The sequence below is a fragment of the Balaenoptera musculus genome, chromosome 14 (genome assembly GCF_009873245.2).
Source record: "Balaenoptera musculus isolate JJ_BM4_2016_0621 chromosome 14, mBalMus1.pri.v3, whole genome shotgun sequence".
Classification (NCBI taxonomy): domain Eukaryota; kingdom Metazoa; phylum Chordata; class Mammalia; order Artiodactyla; family Balaenopteridae; genus Balaenoptera; species Balaenoptera musculus.
In genome coordinates, this window is record NC_045798.1 from 38194857 (window position 1) to 38213270 (window position 18414).

Genomic DNA, 18414 nt, shown 5'->3' on the forward strand with positions numbered 1-18414 from the left:
GTGCGGCTTAACAGCTAAGGAAGGGTATGAAAAGCTCATGGTTGAAGATTCAGAGCCCGGCTTTAAATTAGTTAATGTTTCCATTGTTCTGATTATTTTTATCAGCTGATATTGAGTGTGAGAGGAATGAGGGCTTTTCATGAACCATCCTGGTGAGTCCTAACACCCACTCTGTATGGCAGGTACTCAGAAAATCATCACCTGTTTATAGATGAGGAAACTAAGGCATTGAGAGGTTTAAGGCACTTGCTTAAATTTACAGAAATGATAAGCAGCTAAACAGGATCTGAGCCCAGTGTGTCTGGTGCAAAGCCCATGGTGCGAACCCCATTGATAATCACAGAAAGTGCACACCCCCCCCTCCCAGCCGTCCTGAGGGAGCCTGTGAGGGCAGGGAGATGGGATTTCATTCTAAGTGTGAAGGGGAGTTTTAAGGAAGGTGGTGACATGACTTGATTTATATTTTTTAATATAAAAATATTTATTTTTTAAATATAAAAATATTTATGTTTTTAAATATTAAAATATTTACATTTTAAAATACAAAAATAAATGTTCTCTGGGGGGAGAACAGATTCTGGGGGAGTGAGCCTGGAGGCAGGGGTCCAGTGAGGGGCGATGGACCAGTCATGGGTGACGTGGGATGGATGGTAGCGGTGGAGATGACAGAAGTGGGTATCCTCAGTCAGGAGGAATCGCGGAGGTAGAATCAAGGAGAGCCCTGCCCTTCCCTGGACAGCAGGCCGTGCCCACCGGGGTGAGGAATCCCCGGGCTGGAGGGGCTGTGCAGTTTGGAGTCTGTGCCAATCCCTTCTTGACTACGTTTGGTGCACAGGACACTGGATTTCCCTCCCCAAAGTGTCCCAAGCCCAAAGGGGCAGCCAAGAGGCACCAGTACATCGTAGGAGTCAGGGTACTGTGGACAGAAACTGAACACAGGGTTAGGGGCTGCTGCCTGAACACGGGGTTAGGTGGACGAGGCTCACGGATGCATCAGCCATGGAGGGCAGGGGAAAGGGAGGAATGGGTGTCTCCTAAGTGTTTGGCTTGAGCACCTAGGCGGATGGCAGTACCAACCAGGAGATACAGAAAGGGAGGTCTGTTTAGACGTATTAAGTGGGAGATGTCTCTTAGGGTGAGGTTCCTGGCTCAGTGTCTCTGAAAGCCCTCAGAGTTTGGTTTCTGAATGGTATTTTCTTTTTTTCATATGCTTTCCCATTTACATTTATCCTTGGTCTTCTCATTACCTGCGCTTTCTGTGAGCTGACCTGAGAAACTTCTCAAGCCAAGCCACCCCCTTTCAATGTGTTCAACTTCCTCCAGGACGGGAATGCCCACCGGCAATTCCAAGAGAACCAGAGACTGGGGGAAGACCTCTACTTCCAAATGCAAGCGTTTCCTCCCACCCTGCATCTCTAGCACCTTTCCTCTCTCTCTGTACGCACATCCCACCCCTGAGGATGAGGGACAGATGGGATAAAAGAGGAAGGAGCAGGATGGGATTAATATTGGCTTATGCTGGGTTTGCCTCTGCAAGATTTAGAATACCCTGATGCTTTCCAGGAAATTCTTGGTGACTTGCACTTCAAGAACCCTAATGCTTCTGGGACATTTCAGCCACAGGAGACACTTGCCTCATTAGGAAGTGAAAGCTGAAGCTTGACTGATTAGATGGCACTGAAGCCAGATGATAATGTGAACTAGATATTAAGTCATATGTTGAATCTTGATAACATTATCTCTCTATATCCATAACCACCCCCAAACCTTAAGAAAGCCTTATTTTTTTTGTTAACCAATAATGTAATGCTTTTATCCTAATTAGGCACATGGAGGAACTTCATACTCGTAACACCCACTCTTGGGTGGCAAGTTCACCTCCACCCTCCTGAGCCTATTCTCTGCAAGCCATGCAGGTGTAAGTCACCATCCTCCTAGTGCAATCAGAAGTTCCCTGCACCTGCTTTCTGGAGAGAAGCACGAGGTTTAGTGGGTGAGAAACAAAAGCTCTAGAGCCTGATAGCCCTGGATACGAGTACCACTTCCTTAGCCTCTCTTGCCTCGGTTTCCCATCTGCATCTACCTTTTAGAGTTATAAGGACTTAATGAGATAATGTAAATAAAACAGTGCAGTTGCCTGGCAGGGGGTTAGCTAATATTCATACCCAGAGTGAGTTTTGTTCAGTTTCCTATCCAAGCACTTCCCTCCACTGGAGCCCCAGCCAGTAACAGTCGCCGTGGAAACCACGCTTCATGTGCACAAGGACTATAGTTGTACCATGTGGGTCCAAAAGTACTTAACTGCTGGCTTCCTGGTGCCCAGCCCAGGAGAGGAATCACACTCGGTGGCTGCCGACCCCTGGCTTTCACTCACTTTTTAATCACACTTTTTAAAAAAAAATAAATTTATTTATTTTATTTTATTTATTTTTGGCTGCGTTGGGCCTTTGTCGCAGTGCGCGGGCTTTTCTCTAGTTGCGGCGAGTGGGGCTACTCTTTGTTGAGGTGCGCGGGGCTTCTCATCGCGGTGGCCTTCTCTTGTTGCAGAGCACAGGCTCTAGGCGCGCAGGCTTCAGTAGTTGTGGCGTGTGGGCTCAGTAGTTGTGGCGCACAGGCTTAGCTGCTCCACGGCATGTGGAATCTTCCGGGACCAGGGCTCGAACCTGTGTCCCCTGCATTGGCAGGCGGATTCTTAACCACTGTGCCACCAGGGAAGTCCCTAATCGACTTTTATTGAGTGTCTGCAACATGCCCAGTCATGCAGTGAGCACCTGGATAAGTTGTCTCTGTTCATTGTTACAGCTCCTTAAGGTAGGAATCGTCAGCATCCCCATTTGCAGGGAGGGGGTCTGAGGCACAGAGAGCCTGAGTAACTAATCCAAGATCAAGCAGCTAGTCAGTGGTAGGTAGTGCTAAACTCGGGTCTGTCTGGTCCCTAAACCCATGCTTCCACACGGTACCCTGCTGCCCTCGGATGATTCAGGAGAAAGATGGCATGTTTGGGGAGGTTGAATACATGAGAGTTTATCTTCAGGAGAGCTATCAGTTAAGGCTTCAGTGAGAGACTGACATTTGATCTGGACCTAGAAGATGCACAGGAAGCCTGGACAGCACACACAGCAGAACAGGGCATGGAGCAAAGTGGATCAGGCATGAGGCCTCGATTCCTCTCACTGCCGACCCCACCCCCTCTTGATACTCTTCCCCATACAAGACCACGTGTCTGGGAGCCTTGAGAGTAGGCAATTCAAAGGCATCGATGTAGACCGTGGCCAGTTGGTGAGAAACAGTGGTTTAAGTATATCTCCTCCTCTGTGGAGAGAGAGCTTCCATGGCTTTCCAGAAGCCTGACTGTCTTGAACATGAGTCAAGAATCAAATTCTTCTTCAAAATGATTGCCAAAAAATATCTCTTAAATTTCCTTTTAATTTGTATATTCCTTTCACCTAAGTGAAGCAGGACCACTTTTTCATATGTGGGTATAAATAAATGTTGATTAATTTCATTGCATGCAAAGTAGATTTTTTAAGAAGAAGAAAAATATGTCAGATTATATTACTGTTTTGTTCTGTCTTCCAACCCAGCCACTCGTGGTTCTAAAACAGAGTCTCCAAGATGTTGAATGGCAGTAAGAATTAAAGTGGTTTCTCTACTTTCTGTTAAGCACCAGCAGTTTTGTTGGAAAACGAATTGGAAAGTTATCTCTGGCATAGGACACAGGGCTGGGCCCTTCTCAAGGCCTGCAGTTTGGTTGTTAAAGCAGAAATGGCACAGTGATTTAGTCTTCTGTCCTCTTTAGAGCTGCTTGTTTAGGGGATTCGGGTGTTCAAGGCTCTGGGCTCTGGAGCCTGGGAACCTGGGGAGAAGGTTTTGCTGGCAGTGCAAACACGGTTGCTCCAAGTTCTGGTGTCGGTTATATACAGGCATTTCTGGAGCCTTTGGTGGCTTTATCAGCAACATGGGTATCCTGGCATTTCAGAATCCCCAGCCAGGCAGCCACCCACTTGGTCTTGAAGCAAATCTCCAGTTTGCCTCTTCTGTATAAGACATCATGTCTGCCTCACATGTAGTGTTACACTTTTTTGACTCTGAATTCAAGTTGTTATCACATGAGCTCATAAAACTCCCTCATCATTTATCTCAGTGTTCTCAGTTTTAAGGGCACTATGGATGGCTTATATTTTTATTTCATTTTATTTCACTTCAATAGCTGCCTAATAAAAGATTCAAGTAATACCTAAAAGCCTGGGATCATCTAGATGCCAAAAGCAATACCAGCATCCCAGGTCCTAGAGGAAGATATACCCATGGCATTAATGATCGGCTTTGTAGGGGGATCCAGTGCTGACTTTTGAAATGGTTTTAGCTCTTTCTCTTAGTGATTTTTAAAAAGAAATGATTAGCAAATATCTAGGTCTTAAGGAGCAAAGTATTGTCTTAATGACCCAAGTATATGAATGAATGAATCCCCTAGGTATGGGACACACAGAATACGTTTTCACATAGCCCAGCATCTGTAGGCAGAGCGCCAGCCTCCTGCTCTAGCTCTGCGGATGGGGCAGCTGTGGATGAAGACATGCGTTGATAATAGTGTGCTTGCTAGGAGTTTATCCACAGCCATGAATATAAAACTTCATCTTAAAGAGAGAGACAGATAACCTATTTATGATGGATGTAGTGCTTCATATGAAAATTCAGTTTTTTATGCTAATCCAGCTAGGAAATCCATCACAAGTAGGATTTTAGACTTTATCAAAGGCAAAATCTTGCATCTTCTCCCAGAGTCTTATTCCCTTCCTTCTCAAGATCTGGAAATTAGCATCTGTTGGTATTTTGTGTTGACTGTGGGATCCTTGTTTTTATGCTGTTCTTAAAATAAGCCACGATTCTATGTGGAGGATGTGGCCATTCAAGCACACCTTCGGTTCAGAGGGAAACAGCTGAATACGATAAACTACCCGACCCCAGAAAGAAAATAAGATTCACGAAAAGCAGTCACCCCAGGTAGGGGAGGTCTTGGATTCATGTGAGGAGGCAAAAAGAGAAGTTGGTATGTCTTTGGAATTCCGTCAGACACCAGAGGAGGGCGTTCTGGAACAATACAAGTCCCTGTCACAGGGTCTGTCAGAACATAAGACAGGGAGACAGCCCCGGAACGGGTACTATTTCATGGCTGCAAGTGAACTCATTTCCCATAACTTTCAAGTATAAGCCCAACCCCAGACGTAGTGATCAAGAAACACTGATTATTGGCAAATCCACGAAGAGGATAAGGATAAAGAATTTCTAAAGCACTTGAATTTCCCAACAGGCCTTCCTCATTATTTGGATTTCTTAAGGCTAAACATAGAACATAAAACAGAAGTAGCTGAGGGAAAAAAAAAAGTTACTTTTATTTTCGCCCTTTTTCTAAATAAATCAGATTTTTGTTTGTTCGTTTTGGCCTATTGTCAGTATTGTTCCACTAGCATCTTCCATAATGCTACATCCGTTGTGGAGGAACACACATGCCACCTTACCCACTAATAATCTGTAAGACACTATTTCTCAACTACACAAAGGAACTAAGTTATTTTTTTTAGAAGAGTGAGAGCCCTCTTTATTTTTTTAAATTTTTATTATTTTTTAAAATTTATTTTTGGCTGCACTGGGTCCTCGTTGCTGTGCGTGGGCTTTCTCTAGTTGTGGTGAGCAGGGGCTACTCTTTGTTGTGGTGCTCGGGCTTCTCATTGCGGTGGCTTCTCCTGTTGTGGAGCACGGGGTCTAGGCACGCAGGCTTCAGTAGTTGCAGCGCGTGGGCTCAGTAGTTGCGACGCATGGGCTCTAGGGTGCACGGGCTTCAGTAGTTGTGGCATGCAGGCTTCAGTAGTTGTGGTGCACAGGCTCTAGAGCTCAGGCTCAGTAGTTGTGGCACACAGGCTTAGTTGCTCCGTGGCGTGTGGGATCTTCCCAGACCAGGGATCGAACCCGTGTCCCCTGCATTGGCAGGCAGATTCTTAACCACTGTGCCACCAGGGAAGCCTCTAAGTTATTTTTTAAAGGAGACTGATCTGGCAATGAAAACCCACCCTCCATGTCTTTACTAAATGCCTTGGCTGTTTAATAAGCCTCATCAAGTTAAACAGAAAAAAAAAAAATCAGATTGTGGATAAAAGACCACTAGATCAATTCTGAAATGTGAGTAGAGTCAGGAAAGACATCTCCCCATGGTGATTCCATACTGGCAGCCAGGGTCAACCTGATATGTAGATTGAGTGGAGCTGTACTTCTTGGAATGAGGTGAGGGGACACCAGGCAGGACACCATTCCCCCAAAATCTCTCCCTTCTGGTCTCTGCTGGGGCCCATAATGCTGGCATTAGTGCACTGGGCTTTTTGACCTGTGATGCACATTGAATTGATAACACTTGCTGGATAATGACTATGGCCTATAATCTAGCTGCTAGATGGGAAGGATCCTCGAAGAACAACAAGGACTAAAAAATCATAGAAAGAGGAAAACTTCCATCTGGAGTGACCTGGGAGGATTACATGGTGGGTGAACAGGAATTCTCCAGATGGATATGGGCAGAGAAAATTCTAAGAGAAGAAATTTGCATAAGTGCAGGGGAAGATGGAATAAACACATGTGAGACCAGGTCATGAAAGCTTTGACACCAGGTGATCAAGAAGGGGCTGAAGATTCTGGAGCAGGTGGAGACCAGAGTTATGTGTAAAGAAGACAAAAGTGCGAAAGATGCAGAGTGGGATGAATGGAGAGGAATCAGAGGTAGGAAGAGCAGTTAAGAGGTAACTGTGAACATCTAGCAGAAAGACAGAGAGGGGCAGGAGGGAGAGAGGAAGAGAGAGAACACTCACACTAGGATGGTGATGGGATGGTCGTGATGATGCAGTGGGATGAGGGATGGCGGGAGGAGGACGTGAACAGCAGAGATGACAAGGTCAGTGTAGACACACCAGGTTGGGGGTGCTGGCGGGACATCCCAGAAAAGATGGGCCATCCGACTATGAGATGGAGATAAGGACCCAGAGCCCAGGGGAGCTGATGGCAGAGAGGAGTCAACAGGAGCGGATGGACAGAAGTCAATGAAATGGGTTCAGGGAGAGGGTGCTTCATCCCAAAGTCTCCCACTTATGGGGTAGATAACCCTAGAAAGAACGCATTGAAGCCAGTGCTAGCCATTGGCATAAACTCGCTTACAGCTCTATAGAGGGTCCTGCCAGTAAGTCTAGGGGCAACGTCATGGGTAGCCTCAAGTAAGGAAAGCTGAGTCCAGGACCTAGGCTCCTGCTAAGGGACAGCAGAGATGGCAGGCTGGACTTGGCCATGGATGGTATGTGGGTGCAGTGATGTCCATTAGGGCCTGGGATGGGAGGGTGCAGAGAGTCCCCCTACTGAGGCGGGAAAGGCTGCTTCACTGTTCCATCCCGACCAGCCGGTGGGGTGTGCTGGTGCAGGGGAATAGGAAAAACTGTGTGTGGGAGTCCCACCAACCCTGCCTTTCCCCCGCACCTCCGCCCTTCCAGCCTCAAAGGCTCTCTGCTTCTGTCCAAAGAATGGGTGTGAAGCTCTTATACTTATTCACGAAGAATAGTGAGATCTCAAACTCTAAGATTCCAGGCAGCAGGATATTTGAGCACAGTGCCCTCCACGATGCATCCATTTCAACACGAGAAGCCCTGAATTCCTGTCCCAGCTCCTCTCCCAGATGGTGACTGTCCGTGTCTTACTCCCCTGGGTAGATCTGTCCTGAGTCACTAAGTAACCTTGAACAAAGAGCTTGGTGTCTGCGGCCCTGCGTGTCCTCAGGTGTGCTGTGGGAATTCTATGTCATAGATGAAGGTCAGGTGACATAATGTATGTGAAAGTACCTCACACTGTCATTTTCTATACAAATCCTTGTTGTGATGTATTTGTGTGACATCCCCGTTACCTACCCCTGAGAACTCAGAGAAAACAAAACAATCCCATGTTATGTGAACTTCCTTTTGGAACAAGAAGGGATGAACAGGTATTTGCCTTCTTCTCCCAACCTTTTTTAGGGGGAACTGCTTTTTCCTCCTTTGGTGGAAAATGGTGTCTTTTTTTCCTCCCTTGCCAATTAGATGGTCCACCTATTTTTTTCTCTAGTTCACCTTCCCTATTTGTGTCATATTAGACTCTCTGGAAAAAATGAAACTGATCCTCCTCCGCTCTGGCCCCGAGAGCGCTTCTCATGGAGACCGCCCGTCCCTGCGAGCTGGTCCACGGTGAGGCTCAGCCCTAAGGACAGCAGTGTGCCCGCAGCACCGCTGAAGGGGACAGGAGCCCCAGTGGGAGGAGCAGAGAGGAGAGGCGGGGCCGGTGTGGTGCAGGAATTACAGCACAGGGCCTCTCAGCACTCGATGGCGTCTCTTTGGTCTAATTCAACCCCTTCTCCCCCACCTTACATGGGGCTTGTCATATAACAGGTAGCTCATAAATATTCATCACATCAGTGGAAAGAGGAGGAAATAAGAGGGAGGGCATCCCGATCTCAACCCGCACAGCCTTCCTGCTGGTGACAAAATGGTCCCAGATGACCAGAGGCGCCGTGGATTTCACATTTGTGCCTTTTGTCTTTTTTTTGTTTTAGGTCCTCCTGGCCCCAGGGGTCCGAAAGGTGACAGAGGACAGCAGGGACCCCCGGGGCCCACTGGCAACAAGGGACAGAAGGGAGAGAAGGGGGAGCCTGGCCCTCCCGGCCCGGCCGGTGAGCGGGGCCCGATCGGGCCAGTCGGCCCCCCTGGAGAGCGTGGCGGCAAAGGCTCCAAAGGCCTGCAGGGCCCCAAAGGCTCCCGCGGGTCCCCCGGGAAGCCCGGCCCTCAGGGCCCCAGTGGGGACCCAGGCCCCCCCGGCCCACCAGGCAAGGACGGACTCCCGGGCCCCCAGGGCCCCCCCGGCTTCCAGGGACTTCAGGGCACCGTGGGGGAGCCTGGGGTGCCCGGGCCGAGGGGTCTGCCTGGCTTGCCTGGGGTGCCAGGCATGCCAGGTCCCAAGGGCCCCCCCGGTCCCCCGGGCCCATCAGGGGCGGCGGTGCCCCTGGCCCTGCAGAGCGAGCCAACCACAGCACCCGAGGCCAACGGTGAGTCTGAGCCCCTCGTACCCGGGGATGGGTGCCCCCCCATGTGCGCCCCCCACACCCCGTTTTATTGGCAGTGAAGGCATCGCACAGGGTGGCCTCCGCCCCCGCTGCTCCCACGGCCCCGTGCCAGGCGGTGGCGCTCAGGCACTTGTGTTTCTCTCCAAACAGCACCAGGCCCTCCAGCACTTGTTTATAATTAGCTGAGTCAGGTCCTCGGGGACAAACTGGTCCCAAACATTTCCTTCAGGAAAGTCCGAGGCTGGCCACCCCAGACCCGTCCCTGTCCTCATTTTATACCCTTCACCTGGGGATGGATGACCCGTGGTTAACGTGCAGGTGGAACTTTCTGTTCCTGAAGCCAGATTGTTATTTCTTTTTGAGAAGATGTTATGGCGCCTTCTCGTCCTTTGATAGTGAAACCTTTGGTCAAACCCTGAGTGTTGGGTCTGCAACCAAGCCTGTATTTCTCTCCTTTGACCCACACCCGATTCCACTTGGTTTCCTTCAGTCCAGCTCAGTCACGTTTGTTCCGTGAGCCTAGTTCTAGTTCTGGGCTCTCCCAGCCACTTGTTTACAGGTGCCACGTGATTCCAGACTGACGTTGAACATCTGTGCCTGTGCTGCTTTTTGTTGCTGTGTCTGTTATTTCTGTCATTGTAAAGACTAATCCAGACACAGAGGAACAAAGGCTCAGGGTAGATATCTTCCAGATTATGTAGTTTTAACTACTGTGTATTCTGCAGGCCACTTTCTTGTACTAGTCTTTGCTCCTAGCATGTCCCCAAACGTCAGTCACTGGCTTGGCACACGGACGTGGGGAAGCAGGGCCATAGCTGTGCCTCTTAAACACAGCTGAGGAAAGGCATAGTGCTTTCTGTGTGTGTGTGTGTGTGTGTGTGTGTGTGTGTGTGTGTGTGTGTGTGTGTGTGTGTGTGTGTGTGTGTTTTAATCAGTACTTTTAAACTTTGCATTCCTAGGCTGCCCGCCTCACTGGAAGAACTTCACAGAGAAATGCTACTATTTTTCGGTTGAAAAAGAAATTTTTGAGGATGCAAAACTTTCCTGTGAAGACAGGTCTTCACATCTCGTTTTCATAAACACAAGAGAGGAACAGGTATGTTTGCAGCATACTTATAGTTGGGGAAAACTGTAATTTAAGGATCGTGACATCTGGAAAGTACGTGCTTACTGAGGATTCAAAGATATCAAGAATTCATAGTCACATAAACACAGAAGGCTGCATTATGGAGATTTGGGCTATTTATCCAGTGACAAGAAGCATTCATGGCATGGGAATTAGGTCTTTATGCTTCCACCTGGAAGGTCTTGCTTTATCAAGCCTGGAGGTGTGTGGCTTTTCCCAGTGGCCATTGAAAGAGCCGTAAGCCTGGCAGGCCGGCACCAGGCCCCTGTGGAGAGAGAGGCAGAGAGGCCTAAGCACCGTAGGGGTGGGGAGGGATGCAAGGGACCAGACATGTGGCCTCGGCACAGTCAGGAAGAGTAAAGGAGGCCCTGGGGCAGAGCCCACACATGATAACAATGGTGACCATTCACTAGGCCCCTACTGTGTGCCAGGCACTGTATGAGGCATTTTCTCTTATAAACCTCACCACATCCCTACAGCCTATGTGTAATGTTACCCCCATCTAACAGATAAGAAAACTGAGGCCCCGCAAAGTTTAAATGATTAATACATGATGAGACAAGTAAATGCAGAGCTGAGATTGAAACTGAGGTCCAACTAGCAACAATACCAATGCTCTTTCTTTAATGCCACACTGTCCCAGTGGCCTCCTTCCTTTTCCTTAAGTGTCTCTGGCAGACATGACCCTGAAAACAGATGCTTCTGCAGTAATTGACTGGGAATGAACATCCATTAGACAGTAGTCAGGTACCTGGGCTTCAGCACATACAGACCTGGGCCTGAGCCCAGCTCAGCCACCTGTCATCTGTCTTAGGTTGGTGGTTGTAATGGCTCAAAGACACGTTGTATGTGACACACTGGACGTGGGACCTGGCCCAGAGGAAGCGCTCAATATTGCCATGGCTGTTACTGTCATTAGAACATGGGAGGGAGGGGTGGTGGAAGGGGGTGGAGCCTGGTGGGATTCATCGAGTGGTCTGGATACTTTACGGGAGAAAGAGCATCACTTAAATATTGCTTATAAACTTATAAGAGGAAAAAACGTCAAAGCCCCCAAAACAGTGCAAAACAAATGCAATAAGAAGAGGACAGCAAAAGCAGTGCACAAGTTCTGACAAACATCCTCTTTTTTTTTTTTTTGAGACAGCTTTATCTTATTCAAATCTCATTATGCTTCTCTGTTAAAGTCTGATAAACATCCTCTTATAAAGTGTCCTTCTTTTCTAAACATTGAGGGGAAAGTCCCCCAAACATCTGTTCAAGAAATAGTAATGTACTGTTTCTGATTTCTTTTTCAGCAATGGATCAAAAAGCAGATGGTAGGGAGAGAGAACTACTGGATCGGCCTCACAGACTCAGAGCAGGAAAACGAATGGAAGTGGCTGGATGGGACCTCTCTAGAGTATAAGTGAGTCTCAGAAACTTCCAGATTGCTGGTCAGGCTCTCACTGGTCTATGTTTTCACCTCTTGCCAGACTGACTTCCTACAGTTTCTTCCTGAACGACCTTGTGTCCTACACGTTCCTCAAACTGAGGCTTCAGGTACCAGCTGCATGTTTATTTCCATGTAGGGAAATTATGGTTGAGAATCAATATGCTGTAAAAATAGGGGTTTTCCTTTTTCTTTTCATGGAGCGAATTTTTTTTCATTTCTACAAAAACAAACAAAAATCAAACAAAATAAACCACCAGAGGCTCATAAGACCACCCAGGATGGCACTTGTGGCCAAGCGTGCTCTTTAAGTGCTGCCGTGAAGGCCAGAGAAGCCCCAGGCTCCCCAGCATGGTCCGAGCTCACCAGCCATGTTTCTGACGAGAGCCGGGCACTCCCTTCAGGATGACGCCATCGACGCCCTGACCCCCTCTGTGCTTCCGGCCAGAGTGTGGGGATGAACTACAGGTTGATGACTCTCCTACACACAGAAAGTTCAAGTACACCACAAATGAAGGCGTTTGTGGGATGACCGTGTCCTACAGGCTTGAAGAGTCTCTGTAAGTCCGATGTGACCTGAGTTCTATAAAGGCAGCAACAGAGAAGGGAAGCACTTCACAGAACCTTCTCGGAGCTCCTAGGGGCACAGACATCTCTGTGAGCCTCATCCGACCCCGGTGTCCACTCCTGCCCTAATCCTACCCCAGGGTCTGAAGAGGACTAAATTGTGCCCATTTAAATTCCACCTCTTTATCCTACTCCTGCTTTGCCTCTAATGGATGTGAAACTATGAAAATATGCAACACACACTGTACCAAATGGAGCAGAATTCATAAAAACCGACCTGTGAATACCTTTCCTTTGCTGGAGACAGAGAAGGCAGGCCCCGCAGAGGTTCAAGCAGGCGTGTGGGCATCTCGGCTTCAGGACCACGTCCCGAGCATGGAGGAGCCGCAGCAACCTTGGCACCAGGAGAGGAGAAAGCGAGGGTGTTTCAGGTCCAAGACAGCATCACGGGCATCGAGGCTGGAGCAGTAGAGGTCAAGGACAGGGAACAGGGGTTAGAGGGGATGGAGGGGCCAGATAGAGTTCCTGTGCATGTCTGTGCATGGGGGTAGACAGACAGGCTTCTTTATACTTTTAAATCCTCCACGTGAAAAGCATGATTAGAGGATATAGGTGGAAACCAGAATAAGGCCATTTATTTTATCTTTTTAAAAACACTTTTACTTAAAAATTGTGGTAAAATATATATAACATAACAATTACCATTTAAACCATTTTTAAGTGTAGATTCCAGCGTCAACTACATTTACATTGCTGTGTAAACTTCACCACCATCCATCTGCAGAATTTTTTCATCTTCCCAAACTGAAACCCTGTCCACGTTCAACAATAACTCTCTATTCCCCCCAGCCTGTAGTACCTACCCTTCTACTTTCTGTCTCTATGAATTTGACTCCTTTAAGTCACTCCTGTAAGTGGAATCATTCAGTATTTGTCCTTTTGTAACTGGCTTATTTGACTGAGCATAATGTCTTCATGGTTCATCCATGCTGTAGCACGTGTCAGAATTTCTTTCCTTTTTAAGGCTCAATAATATTCCATTGTATGGATGGACCACAGTTTGTTTATCCATTCATCCATGGATGGACATGTGGGTTGCTTCCAACTTTTGGCTATTGTGAATAATGCTGCTATGAACACAGATGTGTAAACGTGGGAATTCAGTTTTCAGCACAGTCCTAGACCTCATTCCATGTGACCCTCATCACCCCCATAGGAGAGGGGGAAATGATCAGCCTAGAATGGACCTGACCCCCGAGGTGGGGTCACATAGCCAGGCACTGGGTCTATGATCTTACCACTGTGGGGGGTTTGGGGGGAGTGTTTAGAAACCGTACTTAGAGAAAGATAATATATGTTTATTTTTTATTTATTTTTTATTTTGGCTGCAGGTTGTAGTTGCGGTATGCAGGTTCTCGGGATCTTTCATTGCAGCACGCAGGCTCTTTGTTGTGTCGCGCAGGCTTCTCTAGTTGTGGCGTGCGGGTTTCTTTTCTCTCTCTAGTTGTGGTGCGTGGGCTCTAGAACACATGGGCTCCATAGTTGCGGCATGCAGGCTCTCTAGCTGAGGTGTGCGAGCTCGGTAGTTGTGGCGCACGGGCTTAGTTGCCCTGTGGCATGTGGGATCTTAGTTCCCTGACCAGGGATCGAACCGGCGTCCCCTGCATTGGCAGGCAGACTGTTTACCACTGGACCACCAGGGAAGTCCCAACAATATATGTTTTTGCTCCTGCAGCCCATCACAAGTGCTGTGCTGAAGGGCATGCAAGAAATTTCGGGTCCATAGCTAGGTTCATCCTACCACAAGGGAGTTCTGGGTGGGGGCTGGCGAAGGCCATTTCTTTTAAAAGAGCGACCGAACCTCAAGGTGGAACATTTGAAGATTTTAGGTCTGCTCCGAAGGTGAGCCCCAGACTGCCCGCAGGGCAAAAGGATATCTGCCTCCTGGCTCAGCAGACATCCTGTCTGCTCCCTGCGCACCTGTCCTTGGGGAGATGAAGCCACACCACTCCCTGGCACTCGGGAATTTGGCCGCCAGCCCTAGGAGGGCATCCAGCACAGCAGAGATATGCTTCAGGAGAGTCAAAACAGTTGTGAGAGTTGTCACCTAAAATCGGACCAGTGGGAGTGGGGGGACGGGAGGCAGAGACTACTAAGGGAAAGAGAAATTTGTGACTGACAGTCTAGAGTGCCGGGATCATTTTTTTTTAAGGGAGTCAGTGGGGAGCTGGAAAAAAAAAACAAAAACAAAAAAACCCTCAGTCTCCTCCACTTTTCTCACAACCATAAATACGAAAAAGGTCTGGGTTAGACTCACTAAGAAATTCAATCTGAAGCCCTCCTCTAAGCAAAAACTGGATTGGCCCACATGGAATGGATTGAGAGGGAACAGAACAGTACTGCCTATGCCAGCTCTCCCAAGGTGGAAGTTTCCTCGTCTCTCCCAGGCTCCAGCAGGAATTATGTGATTTGGGAGGAGAGCCCCAGAATTGGTATCTGGGACCTGAGAAGGCTCACATCCCCTGACACCTTCCTGGGAGCTCTGTTCCCAGCCACAGCCCAGACTGTGCTTCTAGTTTTCCACCCAAAGGAATACATAGACATGTAAAAAACCCCGGGATCACATTTTTTTTTTTTTTTAACATCTTTACTGGAGTATAATTGCTTTCAATGGTGTGTTAGTTTCTGCTCTATAACAAAGTGAATCAGCTATACATATACATACATCCCCATATCCCCTCCCTCTTGCGTCTCCCTCCCACCCTCCCTATCCCACCCCTCTAGGTGGTCACAAAGCACTGAGCTGATCTCCCTGTGCTATGCGGCTGCTTCCCAGTAGCTACTTTACATTTGGTAGTGTATATATGTCCATGCCACTCTCTCACTTTGTCCCTGGGATCACATTTTAAAAGCCAGAATAAATTAGGCAGACATATTATGAGGTCTCAATAGCCGAAGGCTAATTTAACTTGACATATAATAATAAACACGGTGCAAACTAGAAAAAGAGTTAGTGTAGCGAGGGGAGAGAGTACCTGCCCTAGAGTCAATAAGGTCTGGGTTCCAGGTCCAGACCCAGCACTCAACAGCTTGTGACCTTGTGCAAGTTACTCAACCGTGTGGAATCTCCATGCCCTCATCTAGAAATGAAGATTCCAGAAGGACTGATGTCAGTATTGTGAAAATTAAATGAGATAATATGTATCGAGCATTGAGGACACTGAGCCCATGGGAAGTGCTCAGGAATTATTACTCCTATTGTCATCACTGTCATCATTTTCATACTAGTCACTAATTGCAGGATAACACTTCCTAGCAGTTATGGATTATACCATGTCCTGAAGGAGATGCCACACACACTCACGACAGGTTTGTGAAGACAAGAAGAATGTTCCCTGCCGTGGCCTGGGGATGGGGCTCTAGGCTCTCAGGGGTCTCCCAACACGATACAGCTCCCCAAGTACCTCTCCATCTACTCAGACTCACCTGTACCCTCCTCCTCTTTGCTTCTGTGGCCTCCAAGCCTGGTCCATCCACTTCCCTTTCCCCTGCCACCCACAGTGGTTTCTGGACCTGCCACCTCCCCATACTTTGTCCAGGCTACAGAAGAAGTCAGTCTCCCTACTTTACTCTTATCCTTTCTCTCCAACACGCAAACACACACACCCCTTGTGAAATTATTTCAGGCTGCTGAGGGGACTGTTAAAGAGGAAACAGACAAGGGATAAAAGGTTCTCTCCTCTGCCTCTTGCCCCCACTCCATTTTTATACTGAGAGCTGGTTGAGAAAGACGGTGCTGGAATAAACAGACAAAAAGCAACAGTGATGTGGATTGGATGCCAGAAGCTTAGGGCACACGTGGACTTGAACGAAGGTTTATTTCCCATGAAACATATGACCTGACTCACTAAATCTTATGACGATTAGGGAAAAGGATGGCATGAGAAGTGATCTGTGATGTCCCAGGATGGTCCCCAGGACAGGTTTCCAAATGCTTTGGATCCACGCGCCAATACAATTCCAAGAGAAACACTGGAGGGCTGACTCGTGTTGCCGAGATTTTAGTTGCCCAACTAAGGACATGGGTTTTAAAAATCACCTATCAACGGGGACTTCCCTGGCAGTCCAGTGGTTAAGACTCCACACTTCCAATGCAGGGGGGCACGGCTTCGATCCCTGGTCAGGGAACTAGGATCCCACATGCTACACAGCACAGGCAAAAAAAAAAAAAATCACCTATCAACAAATCTCAGCATGAAAACAACAAAAATAAAACCAAGAAAAGACAGTTGGACATCACACATACACACAGGGTTGTCCTCATTTTTCTCTTTTCACCACAGACCTGTGAGAACTTCATTCTTGCCCAGCACCAGTCCTCTGACTGGACATTGGGATCCACTGGCCCACAGTCCCATGATAACATTCAGTGAATTATCCTGGAGTGTCCACCATGACCCAGCCTCTGTGCTGGTTTGGAGGATCTTTTCTGGAGTTTGGGGCACAATACAAGTGAGAGGTACTGTTCTTCTACTCATGTAAAAACAGTCTGATTTCCAGGACCCTGTCACAATCAAGAAGACAGACACTCTGACCCTAAATGTGGATACAGTGAAGAACGGGGCTTCAAAGGAGGTTTCAATGCTCTCCTCTCAGTAATTAATAGAACAAGTATTGAAGAGATAGAAAAACCAACAGGGATATAGCAGACACTATCAACTAACTTGACTTCATTGATATTTATGGCACTTTTCACCCAACAACTACAAATACACATTCTTTTCAAGTGCGTATGGTGTGTTCACCAAGATCAACTATGGGCTGGGTCATCAAACAAGTCTCCATAAATTTAAAAGCTCTGGAATTATGTAGTGTATGTTCTCTCACCAAAACAAAATTGAATTAGAAATCAATAACAAAAAGATATCTGTAAAATCGCCAAGTATTTGGAAATTAAAGACACACTTCTAAACAACCCATGGGGCAAAGGAGAAATCACAAAGGAAATTTGCAAATGTTTCAAAGACAATGAAAACATAACATATCAAAATCTGTGAGATGCAGCTAAAACAGTATATAGAGGGGCATTTATAGATTTAAAATGCTTATATTAGAAAAATATTTTAAAGTTGGAAATTAATGACCTAAGCTTCTACTTTATGAGGGTAGAAGAAGAAATGCAAATTAATCCCAAAGCAAGCAAAAGGAAGGAAATAATAATGACTGGAAAGCAATGAAATAGAAAACAGACAGACCAGCGAGAAGACCAGTGAAATCAGGAGCATGTCAAAGCTGGTCTTTCTACTCTTGATGGAATAAATGCCAGTGTGTCATTTGGCAAAGGTCATCACTGTCAATGGAGACTGCCTGGTAGGCACGGGGCAGTCAAACACACATGGGATGGAGACTGTGCCCACTTGCTCAGAGCAGAACTGTAAGGGAACCTTTGAAGGCCTTTCCTGCCCACCCTGCTTGCAGTTGCCCACCTTAGATCACCAGAGATGTGCTGTGCTTCCTGAGAGTCTCCCAAAACACACTTGAAGCTCCTTTCTTCCTCTTGTCCATTTCTTGGTCCGCTGCACAGGACATCATTTAACGGGAGCATGCTGTCAAGTTACGAATAACAGCTTTCATCTCTGCACTGCAAAGACAAAACATGGGTTGCCCTTCTGTCCACACAGATGGCTACATGTAATATTACATACTACATTTTTATAATATAGAACCGTAGAATGGTAGTGCCCTCTTATCTACTCAAAAGGGCAAGGAAATGCAAGGGGAAAATATTAAACAGATCTTCTATCAGAATTCCTATTTATGCAATTTCCCAACTAACTGGGAGATAAAGAATATTAAATGTCCCGTCATTATGCATCGAGAATCACAATCTCAAATTTGATAAACAAAATTGGAATGGAACCCCCTCGTATAACTGCAGAAATGAACAAAGTGTACACCAACAACATCAAACTGCCCAGGCATTGTTGACATTTCCGGGAGGGTCCTGCAAGGTGGAGAGAAACACACACAAAAAAACTTGCCTGAAAGTTTCCTTCCAACTTCATCTCTTTCTGGCATCACTGTGACAGTCTGAGAGTTTTACCTCATTTCTTTCTTGCCTGTGATATAAGTTCTGAGAGGGCTGGGACTCTGTTCTCCATAGTGCCG

General features: G+C 47.2%; 1 protein-coding gene across 1 annotated transcript in view; it reads left to right on the forward strand.

The window, feature by feature from the left end:
• The window catches only part of COLEC12 (collectin subfamily member 12), a 191988-nt gene that overhangs the window by 162860 nt on the left and 10714 nt on the right, over nucleotides 1–18414 (forward strand). The window contains exons 6-8 of the mRNA XM_036823213.1: nucleotides 8615–9103; nucleotides 10081–10217; nucleotides 11546–11655. Coding sequence (XP_036679108.1) covers nucleotides 8615–9103; nucleotides 10081–10217; nucleotides 11546–11655 — 736 coding nt within the window. The remainder of the gene's footprint in view (nucleotides 1–8614; nucleotides 9104–10080; nucleotides 10218–11545; nucleotides 11656–18414) is intronic.